The sequence below is a fragment of the Mustela lutreola genome, chromosome 9, assembly GCF_030435805.1.
Source record: "Mustela lutreola isolate mMusLut2 chromosome 9, mMusLut2.pri, whole genome shotgun sequence".
NCBI classification, from domain to species: domain Eukaryota; kingdom Metazoa; phylum Chordata; class Mammalia; order Carnivora; family Mustelidae; genus Mustela; species Mustela lutreola.
In genome coordinates, this window is record NC_081298.1 from 123,545,341 (window position 1) to 123,563,847 (window position 18,507).

The 18,507-nt window shown below is 46.6% G+C and overlaps 1 protein-coding gene across 3 annotated transcripts in view; it reads right to left on the reverse strand.

Annotated features, from left to right (window-relative positions):
• PLB1 (phospholipase B1) overlaps positions 1 to 17,435 on the reverse strand; it is a 135,947-nt gene extending 118,512 nt beyond the window's left edge. For 2 of the 3 annotated variants that reach the window (XM_059188733.1, XM_059188731.1), the window contains exons 1-3: positions 17,299 to 17,408; positions 13,310 to 13,412; positions 1,876 to 2,081 (exon numbers count right to left, since the gene is read on the reverse strand). In XM_059188733.1, the coding sequence (XP_059044716.1) occupies positions 1,876 to 1,930 (55 nt within the window). In that variant the 5' untranslated portion in view covers positions 1,931 to 2,081; positions 13,310 to 13,412; positions 17,299 to 17,408. Of the gene's footprint in view, positions 1 to 1,875; positions 2,082 to 13,309; positions 13,413 to 17,298 lie in introns of all 3 variants that reach the window. The other variant, XM_059188732.1, reaches the window with a different exon arrangement.
• Between the last annotated feature and the right edge of the window lie 1,072 nt (positions 17,436 to 18,507).

An 18,507-nucleotide genomic window follows, 5' to 3' on the forward strand; every position in this document is an offset into this window, starting at 1 on the left:
GACAGATGGACAGATAAAGCCAAGTTTTTATACAGATGCAAGCAAATCCAAGCTCCCTGTATAGAAAGAGAGGGGGCTCCTCACAACAGTAAGGAAACAATGAACTTCTCCATAAATGGCCCTGGGACAACTACATACTTTCATGGGAAGAAAACTGTAAAATTAGGTTCCTCTCTTCTACTAGTCACAAAAACCAACCCCAGATGTACTAAAGTGACCCAAATGAGAAAAGCAAATTTACAAAGTTTTAGAAGGAAATATAGGATAATATCGTCAGAACTGCAAGGAAGGAAAGGAGTTCCTAAATAAGACAAAAAGGGTACAAACCATGAAGGAAAAAATGAAAAGCTTTTAGTAAAATGTGAAAGATTTATCCATCTGAAGTGAAACCAGAGCAGAAGATTAAAAACTTTAGAAACAGAGAGATTAAATACCAAGCAGACCAATGGCCATCCCTGTAGCCAGCAGCCTAGCACAGTGATTCCAGTGTCCCTCCTTTTTGTCCCTGCTTCCAACTCAGGGCCAGAGAAAGCCAAATACGTTTCCCAAACCAATCACATAAGATGCCTGGCTTCTCATCCTACCTCTGGCTTCCCCACGGCCACAGCTTCTAATCAGAACACACCCGAGGTCTTCCCTTTTTCACTATAAGCTTTCCCACTCCCCTGCCTGCCTTAAAGTCTCCTCCAGACTCGAGTGATGGTGGCCGACTCCCCTGCTTCAGCAACCTCTGAATCTTCTCCATTTGTTCTCATTTGGGTCATCATCATTAACCTCCCCCAAATTCAGAATTTTGCTCATCTAAAGTCTCCATAAAGAGAGCAGAAAGACAAGTTTCAGATTATGTTTACTGTACACATCGCCCTCAAAGAACAAGTGCACAACCTGGATGAAAAACCAAAAAAAAAAAAAAAAAAAAAAAAAAAATCAAGGGAAGAAAGAAAAACCCATAGGAAAATAGGAAACACGCCTGAACAGGCACTTCACAGAAGAGGAATTTAAATGATCAAAAAAAGCTCAGCCTCATTTAGCAACCAGGAAAATACAATCAGCCTGTTCATTGAGCATGGCAGGCCTGATCATTCTCCCCACCAAGCACCCCCCACCCAGCCTGGCACTCCATACCCCTGCATGTCATTCACTGACCTTTACACACCCCTCCCACGTCACGTCACCTCACCCCCAATCAGAGAGGGTGCGTGGACCCCTGCCAGGCTTCTGGGGGCTTGAGAGCAAGTGTTCTCCCACTCTGGGCCCAGATGTCTCATTTGGAGACGGTGAAAAATCATCTTTATGGCTTTCCAAACAAAGAAGGATGAGCTAGGTAGGGGTCAGGAGAAGAGAGGCAGAGAAGAATGTGACAGAGGCAGACTCTTCCCTGAGTCATTAGCTCAGAAGGAGCCCAGAGCTCTGACTGGGAGCCCACTCATTCAATCAGGGTCAGGAACACTAAAGAATGTGGGCCATCCTTTCGAGTTCATCATCCTGAGACCTGCCTTTTAGCGAAAACAACGCAAAGCCCATAAATAGTAGTGTCCTCTTTTTAAGGATGAGATGAAATCAAGGTCCAGGGAGCTAGAGCTTGCCCAAGGCCACACAGCATGGAGAACTAGAACCCAGTTCTTCGTAGCTCCCTGCACCTATGACTTTTTTCTGCACCACGGAGCTCTAGGCCATCAGCACTCCTCCCCTAGCCCCAGACATGCCTCTTGCCCCGCAGCCGTGGGCACTCGAACCTCAGCATTCCAGCCTGTCTGCTTCTAAACTGTGTTTTGTGCTTATGAAAAAGATCTACTCCTCTCTCAAGCTTTGTGCCAACATGGGACACCAGCAGGCTGACCTATCGGTTGTCCTCTGAGCAAAAGGCAGACTTACCTTGGCCCAGAAGCAATAGCAGCCCCAGGAGGAAGATGTGTGGCTGCAGCCCCATGCCAGGATCCTCCCTGTGTCCCAGTCTTGGATGGATCACTTGCGCAGATGGAGACTGCCACTCTTCCCCGTGTTTTATGCTCCTCTGTGGTCTGATAACGTGCCTGTCATAAATTTTACTGTGTTCACCTTTGTAAGGGGACAGTGGCCGGCTGTAAATGATAAATATTAACATTTAGGCAGAAGATTTCTCAAAGTAGATAGGTCAAGGATGGGTAGCATGTCCTAGACAAAGGCACCAAAAGGCTAGGACCCCATAGCTCCCCTTTGTATGGCCTCCCAGGATTGTAGATGTCCAAAACTCTCCAGAGTTGGGGCTCTGGCCTGCTGGGAGGAGCCTGGGATTGGAAATACAGGACTGGAATCCCAGATTGACAATAGCTTGAGTGAGTCCCTTAATGGGGTCTTTAGCTTCTCAGCTGTAAGCTAGGGAAATAAAAGCCATAAATGGAGTGCAAGTAAGCCATAAAGTCCCCTTGAATGTGACATCTCTTGGTGTGAAATGTGTTCCCCAGTGTCTGAGGAGCACAGCTGGGTTCTCTGGTCTGCATGATCCAGAGGTTTCTGGCCCCGCCTCCAAAGCCGTGGGTGGCGGGAGTGTTGGACGGATGTGCATGTCACACATCCATGGTCTGCACATGGAATGGAGAGATGCAAGCCAGAGAGGTGAGCCACTGGAACTCATCTGACAGTATTAGCATTTTGCTTCAGGCAATTGAATTTGAAATGCCAGGCAGGGTCTAAACTGGGCAGGCAGAGTTGGAATTTAGAGCCCAGGTGCCAAAATACCTCAGGGGTGAAATTCAAATATTTTCCACAAATATCAAGTAACATTTGCCTTTGGATAATATGGACAAATATATTTAAATCATCCTTGCGTTTTGGCCATTGTTAATGGCAGCAAGGCCGAGAGCCAGACTTCTGAGCTCCAGCTAGGAGTCTGGAGCTGGTTTCTATCATTCAACCTCGGGTCTCGATCTGCTGACATTTTTTCAGTATGTTTCAAATCACAGTTAGAGGTTGGTTGTGTTGAGTACAAAGTGAAATCTAAGTGGGCGGCCCTTCGTTCCTGGCTCTGTGACATTAAGATGTTGCCCTCCTTTATCATCTGCTCAATAAAATGTGACTTGTGGGTAACCACTGATTGGGCCATGCCAAAACCTCAGCCTCAGAGCTGCGCAGAGGGCTCAGGTCACACCAGACATGTGTGGGCACTGCCTCGATGGGCCTGGCTGGCTATGGCCTAGGTCCAGAGCCTGGAAGAGAGCAATACATGCAGAAAAGTAAGAGGGAGATATACCCACGGAGGGGCTTGCAATGGCCATTCAGGCACGAAGCTCCTGAACATAGGACACTTGTTATCTTCACCAACTGCTCACCAGCTCAACAAGAAACCCAAAGCTCAGAGCTACTGTCCCACTACTAAGGATGGCAGGAGTCCCTCAATTATACCAGCAGCTTTGAGGAGTATCCCTGAACCTACATGGATTGAATGAAAGGTCAATGTTCCCCACTCAGCTTGGGCCAGTTAGAGGTAGGGTGGGACACATCATGGGAATTGGGCAGAATTAGGCTGTCTTGGGGCACCCAGGTGGCTCAGATGGTTAAGCATCTGCATTGGGCTCAGGTCATGATCCCAGAGTCCTGGGATCCAGCCCCACATCGGGCTGTCTGCTCTATGGGGAGCCTGCTTCTTTCGCTGCCTGCTGCTCCCACTCTCTCTCTCTCTCTCTCTGTCAAATAAATAAATAAGATCTTAAAAAAAAAAAAAAAAGAAAAGGAAAGAAAAATAGCTCGGCTTTACAATCCGTACAACTGCTTCCACCTCTTAATGCTTCTCTGCACAACCACCATGGCCCAGCTGTGTTGGCAAACACACCAACCTTTAACCTCTTCTACATTTAGAAACATTGAGACGTGACTTAAAACACTTTCAGCCTTTGTGAGGCATTTGGTATAGGCCAGACTTAGGTAAAAGAAATGTTGGAATCCTGTCAACACATCGAGTCCTCATCAGCTGTGAGACAGAGAGGGAATAACGTGTCTCGGGCATCCTTACCAGGCGCTGTGGGTACACTTCACCTGCATCAGCTTAATAAGCCTAGAGTATCTGTGTGATCTATTAGCAGCTGTGAAAACTCGGGGACCAGTACTCATCATAGGCACAGGCCCATGGATTAAAATCTTCCAGCCTGCCTCTCTCGGGAGGCATCTTGATGACTGAGCGAGCTGGGCACTTGCTGTTGTTCAGAAATCCACAAGGGGGTGCTAGACTAAGCCTCGGCCACAGGGTCCATGGGGATTAAAGCGGCCCTGGCTGCTGAAGCATTCTTCTTTCAACCTGGGTACAACCTATTATTATCCCACGATTTTAATTTGGTGGACTGATCAGCCCATTTAAAAAATTAAACAGAACATGAAATATCTAAGGGCATTGTCTATAGTAAGGGTAATTGATGTTTTGGGGAAACTTGTACTCATAGGTGGTGATAGGAAATGTGTTTCTTAATATGGGTCAGTAAAAAAGAAATTGAATATCACTCCCTTAGACAGCAGTAGATCAGTTCCACAAAGAAATCCCCAAGCTTCAAGAAAAAGAAAACAGTTTTGTTCTTCTCTCTGATTAAAGATGCAACTACACCAAATTCCCTGTGCTGGCAGCTAAAAACAATGCCTGTGAGTGACACTGTGACTTGGGAAGAAAGCACAAGTCAAACTTTTTAGCAGTTGTGAGAAGAGACTAAGTGAAACTGTCCTTTTTTCAATAAGGAAACCTAGCCCCTAATTCCAGGGTGAGCTCTGCCGATGTGATGGAAGTATGTGTCGGCAGCCTATCATCTAGGAAAGCACTGGTTCCCATTGGTACCTGTTTTATGGAAGACCTGCAGGTTGAAGGGGAAGGGACACATCAAAATTTTGGGAGGGGTGGGACAACCTGTCTCGAATAATCTGCACTGGTCCAGTAATGCCCTGAGAATTGTCTGCCCAAAATGATGGCTTTTCTGATGTACCTACTTGCCCTCACCATGATAGCCTTGTATCACTCACATCTTCTGTGTGGAAAGAGTCCTATATCCCTGGTGGGCTTCCTGAAGGAGAAGCTGGGCCTTTTCCTTCTTGCCATTCGGGCACTTCCAGAACTCTTCCTACTAGAGCATCTAGCTCAATGCCCTATGCAAAAGAGGCCCTCACCAAATCTTCATTCATTGGGTGAGTAGTCTTCAGAGGTAAGAAGACAACTAGTTTGACCAAGCCTATGTTCTCCAAGACCCTTCCCAGTCACAGAAGTTCAAGGTGCCTTGGTTTAGGAATCTCTAAACACAAACGTCATCCAGAAGCCAGTATTCGTGTGTTTACACAACACAAGACTTATGTGTACACACACATGTAAAACAGTGTCCCATGCAAGTAACTGAGCTTATTTAGCTTCCTTTGGGCAGAGACTTTGCGTATAATCAAACAAGAAGTTTAATTAAGGAGTAGAAATAACAGACAAAATTGAGAAGGGACTAGTAACATATGTCTACCAAAAAATACCATTTTCAAATATCCCAGCCTTATTAATAAAAAGAGAAAGAACAACAGGGCAAATCTCAGAAGAACATACAGTCCATGAGACCTGGCCTTCGTGTTCTTTGCTATATCCCAGGAACTAGTACCGTGCCTGAGGTAGCAGACATTCACTAGATGTTGGATGAATAAATAAATGAAGAGCGGAATAAAAGGGAAGACACCAAGACTCCTATAAAAAGATCAGCTCAATGGAACAGAATAGAAAAGATGAAAGGGGTAAACATCATGGCTTAGGATAGAAAACTGAGGGAAAAAAGAGGCCTGTGGCCCCAATCCCATGAAGCGTGATAGGAAAACAACAGAGAAGCAATATGGAGGCTCCCAGGTCATGGCTCTCCCCAAGGTCACACGGTTATTCTCCTGCACAGTGGTTCTCCATTCTGGCTGCAGATTGGAATCACCTGGGAAGATTTTAAGACTAATAGCCCTGCCTGTGCTTCCCCTACAGACATTCTGAATTAATTGGTCTAGGGTAGGACTTGGTCATGGGTCATTTTTAAAATTCCCTGATGGATCCTGATGTGTAGCCAGGGCTGAGGGCTCAGACTCAGTGGATCCAGGGCTGCCTGGTGCCCAGCACTGGCGGATGGAGAGGGTTCTGTCTCTCCTGCTGCCGACAAGCCAGAAGTCCACATGACAATGCCTCAAAAGTCTACTGAGAGCTAACAAAGTCGGACTGACTGGTGGCCTGTCTAGAGAAAGGCCCCATAGAAATATGGGGGGAGAGGAGTGCTGGGACTTATGTCTCAGAGGTCGGAGAGTAAATGGGGAAATGGCCAGGCTCTGGGGCCTGGAGAGGCTCAGTCCCCAAGCACCAGGATATGTGGGTCCAAGTCCCGGATCAACAATATGACCCATTATTATCTACAGCCATTTCCTCTTCCTCATGTGTTAGTTTCCTGATCTGGGAGGTTGACACAGAAATTCCATTCACTGATGTGCAGTGTGAAGAACAGGGCCATGGAGAGTGGGGAAAGGGTAGGAGGAGCTGTCTCCCACAAGCATACGGGGTACTCCACTTCTTGCACCAGCCATTACTATTGAAATGGTACTGCCCTGGCTGACCACCATTCACAGCTTGAGCCCTGACATCCTCTAAGTCACACGGTTATACTGCATTGCTCCCTCTCTCTCCTATCCCTTCTGCCATCTTCAGACTCAGCCCCCCAGTTCTTCCCAACCTTTATGTCTCCCAACACATGGATGATGGTGATGTTCATGCAGCATACAGGGTGAGCAGACAGGGCACTTTGTGGCCTGAGATAATCAGCTGGAAGTCTGGGACAGCCCCAAGTCCTGCTCCTGGTGGGCCCCTAGAAAGATCAATGTCTGCCCATCTCTACCCCTTAGTGCACTTATCTCTAAGTGAAGACTTAAATAGCATTTGGTGAGCACCTACTAGGTGCTTGCTACTTGAACTCGTAACGTTATCTTATTTAATACTAGCCACATTCCTCAGGGGGTTAAAAGTCTCAGCTAAGGTCACACTCAACTAGTAGGTTGTAAAAAGGAGTTTCTGATCCAAGTCTTCTCCCTCTATACCTGTTAGTTTCTCTCTGCATGTCTGAGAGATGCTCCTGGCGAAATGGCCTTAGGAGTCCCTTCCGGAGAGAAACCCAGGTAACGCTCTGCATTCTGCATTGGTGGAGGGCAGCCTATGACTCATGCACTCAGTTGGGCAGGGGAGTCTAATGGTGTGACTATTCCCTCCTGGGAGAGAAGTATGAATGGACCACTCAGCCAGACCACTACCCAGCCAGGGCCTGCACTAACCTGCAGAGGAAATGTGGTTTCTCTTGGTGGAGGCACCAGAGGCATTGTCCTCCTTGGTCCCACCTCAAGAAGACCAGAGAACCAAACAGGGATGTTCTGCTCCATCCCGGCTGGTGAATCTCAGGCCTGCTGTGACCTCCTCTCCCTTCGTGGGAAGAATCCCACCCAGAGGCAGGAAAACAATAGGGATGAGGTCAGAACTAGTCAGAGGGCACCTGGACCTTAACAGCCACACCGTCAGTCCTCTCCCACCCCCATCGCACAGAAGAGGAAACTGAGACAAAGAAAGAGGCAGGGCCAGTCTGTGACGGAGCCTGAGATAGTTCTGGATTTCCTGATTCATTCCCACTCATCATGTAGCACTGAATCACCCTGACTTTTAGCAATGGAATTTTTAGTTCAGTTTCACAGGTAAGAGACTAAAAACCCAGAGAGGATTAGTAACTTGCCCTGCCCAAGGTTGCTCAGCTGCTGAGGGAAGTCTGCCCTCCCCATCATAGCCCAGTAGTGGCTCAGTTCAAGCCAGAGGAACTCAGCACAGACCTCACTCTAGCAGATACCACATAAAGCCCAGGGTCTGCATCTCCATTCTGAGAAGGAAGGTTCCATGGAGATGGGCTGGCCATCATGGCTTAGACACCGTAGGAGAAGCTCTTCCCTGGATCTTCTAGAGCTAAGACCCCATGTGGCAGAGCTGGTGGAGTCCTCTCAGGGGGATCCAGGAGGATCCCAAGGATCCCAAGGAACTTCTGCTATGGTTAATCTTTCCCTTACTCATTTCCCTTTGTATCCCAGCCGTGACCAGTTCTCCAAATCCAAAGGAAACAACTAAAGTCTCCCAGAATTCCCAGGAATCTCACATGTTTCAGACCCTGCTGGGAGGCTCCTGGCTCCTGCAGCCCCATCCACCATGCACTGACCCCACATGCCTCCCTGGCCTGTGTTCAGAGCAGAGTACCTGCTTGGGAAGACTTCTCCTGGACTGAGGGTCCAGAGAAGGAAGATAGCCTCTCTACCACCTGCCAGGGCAACTTACCAGCTGGGATGTCCCTCCAACCACACTGCCACTCCAGAATGGGGCCCTCTGGGCCTTTGGCTGTGGGCAGGGGACTGCTGAGGCATGGCGTCACCTGCTTGCTACCACGCTGGGCTTTCAGCCCTGACACCCACGCTGCACCTGGTGTTAATAGGTTCAGTAATGATGGTGATGCACAGTGTGCCTGCTGTGCCAGCTCCCTGGACAGGCCCACTGTTTACCTCTGATGGCACCACCTGGGGAGAGGACCTCAGTAGGGGAGAAAGGAAGACTGGCCTTCCCTCCCAGGACCCTCTTGCAGCTAAGCTGGCTGGGCTGGGCTGGGCTGGGTTCAAGGTGGAATCTCTACAGCGCTCCAGCTGTCAGGACAGCCAGGCTGGTTCAGTAGGTTCTGTTTCCCAACTCCTCCATCCTGAGGGAATACCTTTGTGCCTCTGCCTCTGGGCACTGCTGGCTGAGGCAGGCCAGCCTTTTGTTCCAAGGGTTCCTTCTCAGGTTCAGGAAGGGCCTTCGAGGGTTAGCACCCAAAAGAGAAAACATGAGGAAAAGGAATTTTCACATTCCATAGGTCTTATAATCCACAGAAATGTTTAGAAACGTGCCCCAGGTCACACAGAGAGCAGCCAGCAAGCCAGATTTTCAATACCAGTGTTTCTGTTCCAAAGGCCAGTTCGCTTAACCTGAGATGCTTCTTCACCTTTGTTCATTTCAGTTTGTTCCTCCATTGACGTGAGAGGCCTCCTAGGGGCACGTATGACCAGGAACATGCAGCAATGTGGGCCTTGATCGCAGGCTTTCCCATGGGTAGCTGGAATCTTGGCGTGGTCTCTGTGGGAATCCCGGATGGCTCTTTCCACCTCCCATTCCCTCTCTTCTTTGCTTCTGGGAGCTTCCTTAAGCCAAGTTTCCAAGTATTCCTCTCTGTTGACATTGAGAGCCATGTTTCCCGAACCTGAATGAGGTTCCACACTCTTGAAATTTAACACCTCTCTGGGACCAATCCCTGGAGGCTGGTCACCCCAAGCCTCCACCCATCCCATCCCTGAAGTGACCCTTCAAACGCCTTCCACTGTCTGGTCTCCATCCCCCTCTTCAGGGTGGCTTCTCTTTCCACTGCTTTGCCAGAAATGTTCTCCAGTCAACAGTTTGTTCAATCCCATGGATAGCAAGGTCCTCAGATTTCATTTTACTTGACATCTCAGAGACATTTGACAGCTGACCTCTGCCCCTGTTCTCAGAAAACTTCCCTTGATCTCTTGGTGTCTGGTTTCCTGGTTTCTTCTTTCCAGCTGTGCCTTCTCAGCTTCCTTTGCCAGCCTCTGCTCTGCTGCTGGAGCTCCTCAGAACTCTGTCCTGGATCCTCCTCTCTCCATCTCTCAAGGTGATCTCACACACATACACCCCATGGCTTCATTTGAAATCTATGTGCCCATAATTCCTACATTTCAATTTCCAGCCATCCCTCTTTCCTAACCTTCAAACCCTGCAAACTCATTCACTGACTCAACATCTTCACTTTGCTGTTTCATATACACCTCAAACTCCAGGAGCTGAGAGAAGAATGTATGATTCTTCTCTGCCCATCTACACTCCTACAGGAAAGGACAACAGTGGTCATAGACAGGCCCTTGAACAATCCTTGAAAACTCCCTCTCTTCAGCCCCAACAGATCATTAGTTGCTGAGTCCTGTCAGTTCTATATCCTAAACCACCTCGTGAGCCCATTCACCACTCTCCACCTTCACTGCCCCATCCTGGGCCCATCTCTGCCTCCCAAGTGGCTACAAGAGCTGTTCCCAAGTCTACTCTTTTTTTCCCCACACAGCAGCCTGATGATCTTTTCAAAGTGTGAGCCCAATTGTCACAACCTTGCATAAATCCCTTTAATAGCCTCCCACAGCCCTTAGGACAAATTCCAACCATCTTGGAATGTTTTAGAAGGTCCTGATTTCCTCCCCCTCTCTAGCCTCAAGCCCCACTCCCTGCTTTCTCTCTGACTCCAGACCCACTGGGCTCCTTTCACCTCTTTGAACATGGCGTCTTTTGCCACCTCAAAGCCTTAACTCAGGCTGGTCCCTCTGCCTGGAAGTCAGTTCATGTCAATGTCCTCCCCATCTCTTGGCCTCACTGATTCCCCTTTCAGGCTCAGTGTAAATATTTCTTCCCAAAAGTCTTTCTCAAGTCTAGTCCATGTAAGGTCCTGTCTCATGCTCCGCTGGCCTCCTGTGCTGTTCCTCCAACTCTGAACAAGCAATTACAAGTGTGCTGAGTCTATCCTCTCTGACCATGAGCTCCCTGGGAGGTCAAGGACCAAATGGTTTCCTGCATTGTCCCTAGCCCTTAGCACAGGACCCGACAGCAGCAGGAACTCAACAGTTGCTGCATGCATGAAGATGCCCAGTCTCACTCCAGTCACTCCACTGGGGGCCCCAGGGAAGAGAATCAAGTCCTACCTCACAGTAGATGAACCGCTCCTGCCCTCTCTGTAGCTCCATCATACCACTGGCTTCATCTTGTCCAGTATCCAAAAACAGGCCAGTGGGAGCTGTCTCTTTTGCTAGAAAGAGATGACCCATGCTTCATTTTCTTTGTTAACACCTACATGGTCCCTAACATAGTGGCTTTGCACACAGTAGGAAACTGTCCCAAGAGATCAACGCATTGCTATAAAGGAAGGGGGCCCTGCTTGGCCTCTGCCTGGCCCAGATATCCTTCTATGCCCCTCAGAGTTAAGAAATCTCTTAAAATAGTCCTCCTAAAAAACAAAACAAAACAAAAACAGGAGAACCTGAACATTTCCCTAGTCTTGTAAGTTACAGATAGCAAACCAATCAAGGACTGCCAAATGTACCTGAAGGTCAATTAGAGTCCCCCTGTTTCCAAGCGTCCCCTCCCACACATCAGTAAAATGCTTGCTTGCCAATCAGAGACTGTCCGTATTTCCTCTTTTTTTTCTCCTTTCAGACACCTTTGAACCCCTGCTGAAATGTAAGTGGTTGCAGATGGTTTCCTTGTGGCTGCGAGTTTATAAATAAACAGCCGTGGCTAATTTTGTCTCTGGTCTTGTTGGATTTGGGGATGTAATCTTGGTGCTGTGGCTCACATGCAGCCTGACCTGCTTGTTGCTGTGGACCTTGGCTCTTGTCCAGGTATAGTGCCCACCAAGGTCTCTCTGGCCTCACTGTGCCCGTGGAACACCGTCCACATCAGCGAGTAAGTCTCCACTGCACTTCAACTCTGTCCACTCTCTTTATGCTGAGTTCCTTGTTATTTCATGAACTTGCCAAATCCTGGGCATACATGTTTAATTAATGTTTCCTTCGAGGTTTGTGTCCTTGGTGATTTGCTTCAACCTGTCACTTTGTTTTGTCCTGTGTCCTTAAGTGATGTTTTGTCACAGGGACAAATCACATGGTGGCATACAAACATCATTCTTATAAACTGGCTGTTGAAGCTGACCTCATACGCGCCAGAGTTGGCGGTTCTCCCCAGACGAGCACCCTCTGAAGACAAACTTGGCTGTGGGTCGCCAATAAAACCAGATGAGACTGTCCTCTCATCCTGGCCATTTGTTCTGAGAGTCTGGTTTTGATTCAGAAGGGACATTCTCTCTTTCTCTTTCTCTAATATCTCGCACCTGCTGGGGACTCAGGTTGTTGGTGTTCAGAGGTGGCTAGCCATTAGGTCAGGCCCCAAGACACAGGGTTGTATGAAGAGTTTCAACTGACAGTGACCAAGAGCACCCCCACCCCGATCATGCCCTCTCTTCCACTTCCACGTGGATCTAACCTCAATCCCTCTAACCCCTCCACCTCTCTCTTCCCCTTGCCTGGATCCCTTGCCTTTCCTTAACAAGCCCTCCCTCCCCACCCCCCACACTCCAGAACTTCAGATTCCTTTAAAAAAAAAACCCTGATTGAGAATCACAGATGCCTTTAACCATAGAGTGTAAACCCTGGTCTCAGCAGAACTAAGAGCTATTATCTGAGATTTTCCCAAACCTTGATTAAGATAGATGCCTCTTTACTGATGAATTCAGAATCTCCCAGGGGCCTATAATCCAATCTCCATCAACTAACTGGCCTGTTAGTAGGAAGACCAAATGTTAGATTATCCATGAGAAAAGCTGGATAGACCAATCCTTAAGGGATCCCACATGCATATAAAACCAGCAGCGTTCAGGAGGACCCAGAAAGCAGGTCAGAGTTTATTAAAAGCGACTTCTGGGACTTCTCTGTAAAAACTGATTGGAATCAAGAGCATGAGAAGACAAGCCACAGACAGGGAGAAAATATTTACAAAAGACATCTCTGCTAGAGGACCATTATCCAAAACATACAAAGAACCCTTAAAACTCAGCAGTAAGTAAATGAACAACCTGATTTAAAAATGGGCAAAGAGGGGCACGTGGGTGGCTCAGTGGGTTAAAGCCTCTGCCTTCAACTCAGGTCATGATCTCAGGGTCCTGGGATGGAACCCCACATCGGGTTCTCTGCTCAGTGGGGAGCCTGCTTCCCTCTCTCTCTCTCTCTCTCTCTCTCTCTGCCTGCCTCTCTGCTTACTTGTGATCACTCTCTGTCAAATAAATAAATAAAATCTTTTAAAAAAATGGGCAAAGAACTGAACAGTTACCACACCAAAGAAACACAAATAATGGCAAATAAGCAGATGAAAAGATGCTCACCATCATGTTATTAGGGAAATGAAAACTAAGACAATAGTAAGATATCACTACACACGTATTAGAACAGCCAAAATCCAAAATACTGACAACACCAAATGCTGGACAGGATGTGGAGCCCAGGAACTCTCAAGTCATTGCTGGTGGGAACGCAACATGGCCCAGCCACTTTGGAAGACAGTTTCTTACAAAACTAAACATGTTCTTATATTCATTCCTGCAATCACCCTCCTTAGTATTTATGTAAAAGAGGTGAAAACTTATATCCACACAATAACCTGCACATGGATGTTTACAGCAGCTTTATTCATAATTACCCCAATTTGGAAGCAACCAAGATGTCCTTCTGTAGGCGAATGGAGATCTAAATCATGGTCCATCCAGACAATGGAATATTATTCCGCACTAAAAATAAAGAAGCTATGAAAAGACACAGAGGAAACTTAAATGGGTATTACTAAGTGAAAGAAGCCTATCTGAAAAGGCCATGCACTGTATGATTCCAGCTTTATGACATTCTGGAAAAGGCAAAATGATGGGCAGTAAAAAAAATTAAAAAAAAAAAAATCAGTGGTTGCCAGAGGGAGGGGGAAGGGAGGGACGAATAGGCAGAGCACAGGTGTTTAGGGTAGTGCTACTATAATGGTGGGTACATGTCATTATCCATCTGTCAAAACCCACAGAATGTACACCGAGAGTGAATCCTAATGAAAGCTGTGGATGCGGGGGTGATCATGATGTGTCAGTGCAGGTTTGTGGACTGGAACACATGTGTCATTCTGGTGGGGGGTGTTGATGGTGGGGGAGGCTGTACATGAGGGACCTATGGAGGGGATGGAATCTCTCTGTATTTTCTTCTCAATTTTGCTGTAAACCCAAAAACACTCTAAAAAATAAAGTTTATTAAAAAATAACATAAAAATGATCAGATCTTGATTCAGTCTTATAAGCAGAGAAAAGATGACTCAAGAGGAGATTCTGGAGACAGGAAATGACCTTCCAACAAGGTTCAACAGTCTGTTTCAGAGCTGATGCAAAAGCAAACCTCTCATCTTTTTTAAACAGGTTAAACCTGAAATCAGAGCTCTGGTGTGCAAGCAGAAAGCAGAATGGGGGGAGAGCACCACTGTCTAAATTAAAACATCCAGCTGAATACTTGGAAAGGACTTCAGAACAGAAACAACATAAAACATACCAAAAAAAAAAAAAAAAAAAAAGCACGATTTTGCAGATAAAACTATTAGGTGGTCTTAATTCTTTTTTTTTTTTTTAAGATTTTATTTATTTATTTATTTGACAGAGAGAAATCACAAGTAGATGGAGAGGCAGGCAGAGAGAGGGAGAGAGGGAAGCAGGCTCCCTGCTTAGCAGAGAGCCCGATGCGGGACTCGATCCCAGGACCCTGAGATCATGACCTGAGCCGAAGGCAGCGGCTTAACCCACTGAGCCACCCAGCTGCCCCAGGTGGTCTTAATTCTTTTTTTTTTTTTTTTAAGATTTTTATTTATTTATTTATTTGATAGACAGAGAGATCACAAGTAGGCAGAAGGCAGGCAGAGAGAGAGAGGGGGAAGCAGGCTCCCTGCTGAGCAGAAAGCCCGACACGGGGCTCGATCCCAGGACTCTGAGATCATGACCTGAGCTGAAGGCAGAGGCTTAAACCATTGAGCCACCCAGGTGCCCCTGGTCTTAATTCTAATTGACACCCCCCACCCCTACCAGTGATCAAGACGGCTGTAAATATTGTAAACAGCAGGGACACTGGTTTAAAAAAAAAAAAAAAAAAAGACTGAGCTTATCTACACAGTGTTGTTAGGGGAAATCCTCTTCCTGGTATTAATTCAGTTGCCTAGATTCAGATGTCCTCCCAGGTGAGAGCTTCCTGCCCTAAATTCCTTGTAGTTTGGCTCAGACCTGGAACAGGTCTGGAGGCAGACTTGGAACTGCAGCCTCTTACTGAAAGCCCTTGGGCCAACTGTTGCCGAAATTGTGGCTGAGACAGGCGCCCCTGCTCTGGAACTGGACCTCACAAGCCCTGCCAGCCCTCTGCCCGCTGTCTTCTGGGCTCTATACGCTGTCACCTGAGGCCAACCTCCTGGCCTCCCTAGCTGCCCTGCTTGGCCCTGGGGCACCAAACCGCTTTGCCCCTGAGTTCTCAGGCATCCTCTAGTTGGCTGAAGGTCAGTATGGAATTAGGGTGGTGAGAAAGGACATTAGAATTGAAAGAGACCAGAAAGGATCCAGTGCTCCTGATACAGACCAGGAGTACTGGAGTCATCTGGGAGCTTGTTCGAAAGGCAGAATCTCAGGCTTGCCCAGACCGTCTGAATCAGTTTTGTAGGCACAGTGGAGTTTGAGAAGCCCTGGTCTGGAACACTGGTTCTCAACCTGTGTTACATACTCGGAATTTTTTTAAAAAAAAGAGAGACAGATGGAAGAGCCCGGTCCCAGACCAAAGGAATCAGGAGCTGCAGGAGTGGGACCCAGGCGTGTTTGTGTTGTTAGGATTTATCTTTTGTTTGTTTGTTTTATTGAGAGTTCCCCCAGTGATTCAGAATAGCAGCCAGGGTTGAGAACCATACTGGCATCCTACCCGTTTGTCTTAGAGAAGGGGAAACAGACACTTCAAGGAGGGAAGTGGGCTTGCCCTCGGAGAACACAGCTGCAGTCAGACCCAGGGCTCCTGACCCAGGGCTCCTGATCCAGGACTCCAGAGGGCTCAGCCTTCCCCCAGCCCTCCGGCTTATCTCTTCTCATCACCAAGCAAGCCCCTCTTGAGTACTGACACCTGCCAACAGAGATCCTGCTGCATTCCCGTCTTTTAAACAACATATCCCTTGTTAAAATACTGGAGATGTTTAAATGGCCCCTCAGTAGGGGTTGAATGAGCAGTGGGACATCCACACAATAGAATATTGGAAAGAAAGGGCTGAGCCACATCTACCAACAAAGCTTTTCAGGGTATAATGTTGAGGGAAGAAATGAAGAAGAAGCCAAAAGCTATGCACAGTAAGAGATCTTTCTTGTAAAAAAGCATAACAAAAACCCAACCAATAAAAATAGTATGTTTTTCCTATGGAAAACTACATGTGTGTATGTATGAGAGTGTGTCTGTGTGTTAAATATAGAGAAAAAGGCCTATAAGGTTATTTTAAAAGTCATACCATGTGATCACAGTAGTGATACTTGAGTCATGGTGGTCCCAGGGGTCTTTATCAGTACAGTTTTATTTACCTTTTTAACATGAATAACTTATTCCAATATTACTTGTGTAACTAGAAATTGTTCTAGGAGCAGTCGGTTAGGTTGTACATGTTAGGTTAAGGTCTTCTTCATGGCTTCCATCCATGCCTTCTCCCTCCGCAGCCTCCGCTGCGCCTCCGCTTGCACCTCTCATGCTTTGGGCTCTCTGTTCTCTCCTTACCTCCTGCCTCCACTTTTTGACACATGCTTGCCTTTTATGATGTTCATGAAATAGGAAGGTCCTGGTGACCCTTCCTTTTGTCTTGACATATGGGCAGAGTACCCAGTAGCCAAGAACAACTCAGCAGAATCCAAGCATGCCACTTCCTAGCCTGGGGCACTGGACTACCTCTGCTATTGGAGAAAGAGTCTGGAATCAATCAGGCCACTCTCAGCCCACACCCCACCTCCAGGTCCTCCAGAGATTGATGGGACATGTCGCCAGGCTTCCCCAATGGGAAATTATCTCTGGGTTGGGCATCACCCCAACTCCCAGAGCTTCAGAGTGAGCAGGAGTGACTGAGAGAAGGGAGTGCTGGCTTGGAAGGGTGTGAGCTTCCAAAGTATTGGAAAATCTCACCTCTCCTGGTGTCTCCTTTACTGTCAATGTGACTTTCCCACACTACCAAAACCAGATGTGGGGCAGGGGTAATTCCATGACACCGTCTAGATGTCCCACAATCCAACTCAGATCCCACACTCTCTGCCTGGAGATGGCATCAGATTCCACAGGTTAAGGTCTCCGTCCTACAGGACTGCCTCCTTACATGTAGAAGACCCACTTCACGTGCCAGAAAGTACAGAGTGTCACCTGCGTTTCTGACCCCATCAACTATAGATTACAGGTTCCAACAACTCCCTCCCTGGGTTCAATTAATTTTCTAGAGTGGCTCACAGGACTTGGAGAAACATTTTACCTATTAGATTACCAGTTATAAAAAGAGAGAACTCAGGGACAGCCCGAAGGAAAAGATGTGAAGAGCAAGGTTTGGGGAAAGGGTACGGAGCTTCTGTGCTCTCTCTGGACGCACCACTTTCCCCAAATTTAAAGGTGTTCACCAACCTGGAAGCTCACCACACCCCATCCTTTTGGCTTTTTTCTGGAGGCTTCGTGATACCGGCAAGGTTGATGAGCTCATTGGTCATTGGTGATGGAACACAGTCTCCAGCCCTGCTCCTCTCCCAGCAGGTGGGGAGGGCAGGGAGGGAGAGGTCCACCCTTCTGATCACGTGGTTGGTTCCCCAGGCCGCCAGCCCCAGCCAGAGGTGACCTGGGGACTTTCCAAACATCCCTCGTTAACATAACAAAAGATAACGAGTCTGGCTCTCAACACTTAGGAAATTCCAAGCGGTTTAGGAGCCCTGTATCACACACAGAGCTGAGGTGAACGCTAACTCTGTATTTTTTTTTTTAATTTGGTAAGAATTTAAACATAGCAAACCCTTGTTTTTATTCCATAATTTCCTGGTGGTAAAACAAAGGTATATGTCTGAAATAGGCAATATCCTCGGATTATAATTCACACGAATGAACCTGAAGCACACTAATTTTATAAACACTGCATCCTGATTTCAAATATTCAAATAGATTCCACTGATCATTACTTCTGGTTCTTCTTCATGCTCTTGAGTCATCAAAATGCAAGGCTTTTGACAATTTAAAAGTTAATTGTTTTGTTGTAGACATGTTGACCGTCGCTTTTGGTCTATAATTGCAAAAGATTTTCACATTTAGGTTTATAAATATCAAATTAAATGATCAATAGGTGTATTTTTAAATTTCTAATCAGGTATTTTTCTTTTTCTTATAACCAATTCTCAATTAACTTTTTATATACATCTGTGTTAGTTAAGGTTTGATTCTTTCTATATAAAATATATAAATTATGTAAAATAAAATTTTATATGGATATATAAATTATATATAGTTTTATATCTACATATTTATAATATATAAATCTATACACTTATATGTATAAGAAATCATATATCATATATGCATGCATACATGCATAAGAGAGAGATAGAAATTTATTTTAAGAAATGTGTTTATGCAACTGTAGGACCTGGCTTGGCGAGTCTAAAATTTGTAGGACTGGCTATCAGGGAAGGCAATCTGGAAAGGCTAGTCTGGCAGAATCTGAGACTGTGGTGATTTCTTGCCATAGAAACTTCAGTTTTGCTTTTAAACCCATTCAACTAATTTGAAGTGGCCAACCAGATTACTGAAGATAATCTCTTATTTAAAGTCAAATAATGGTGGATGTTAACT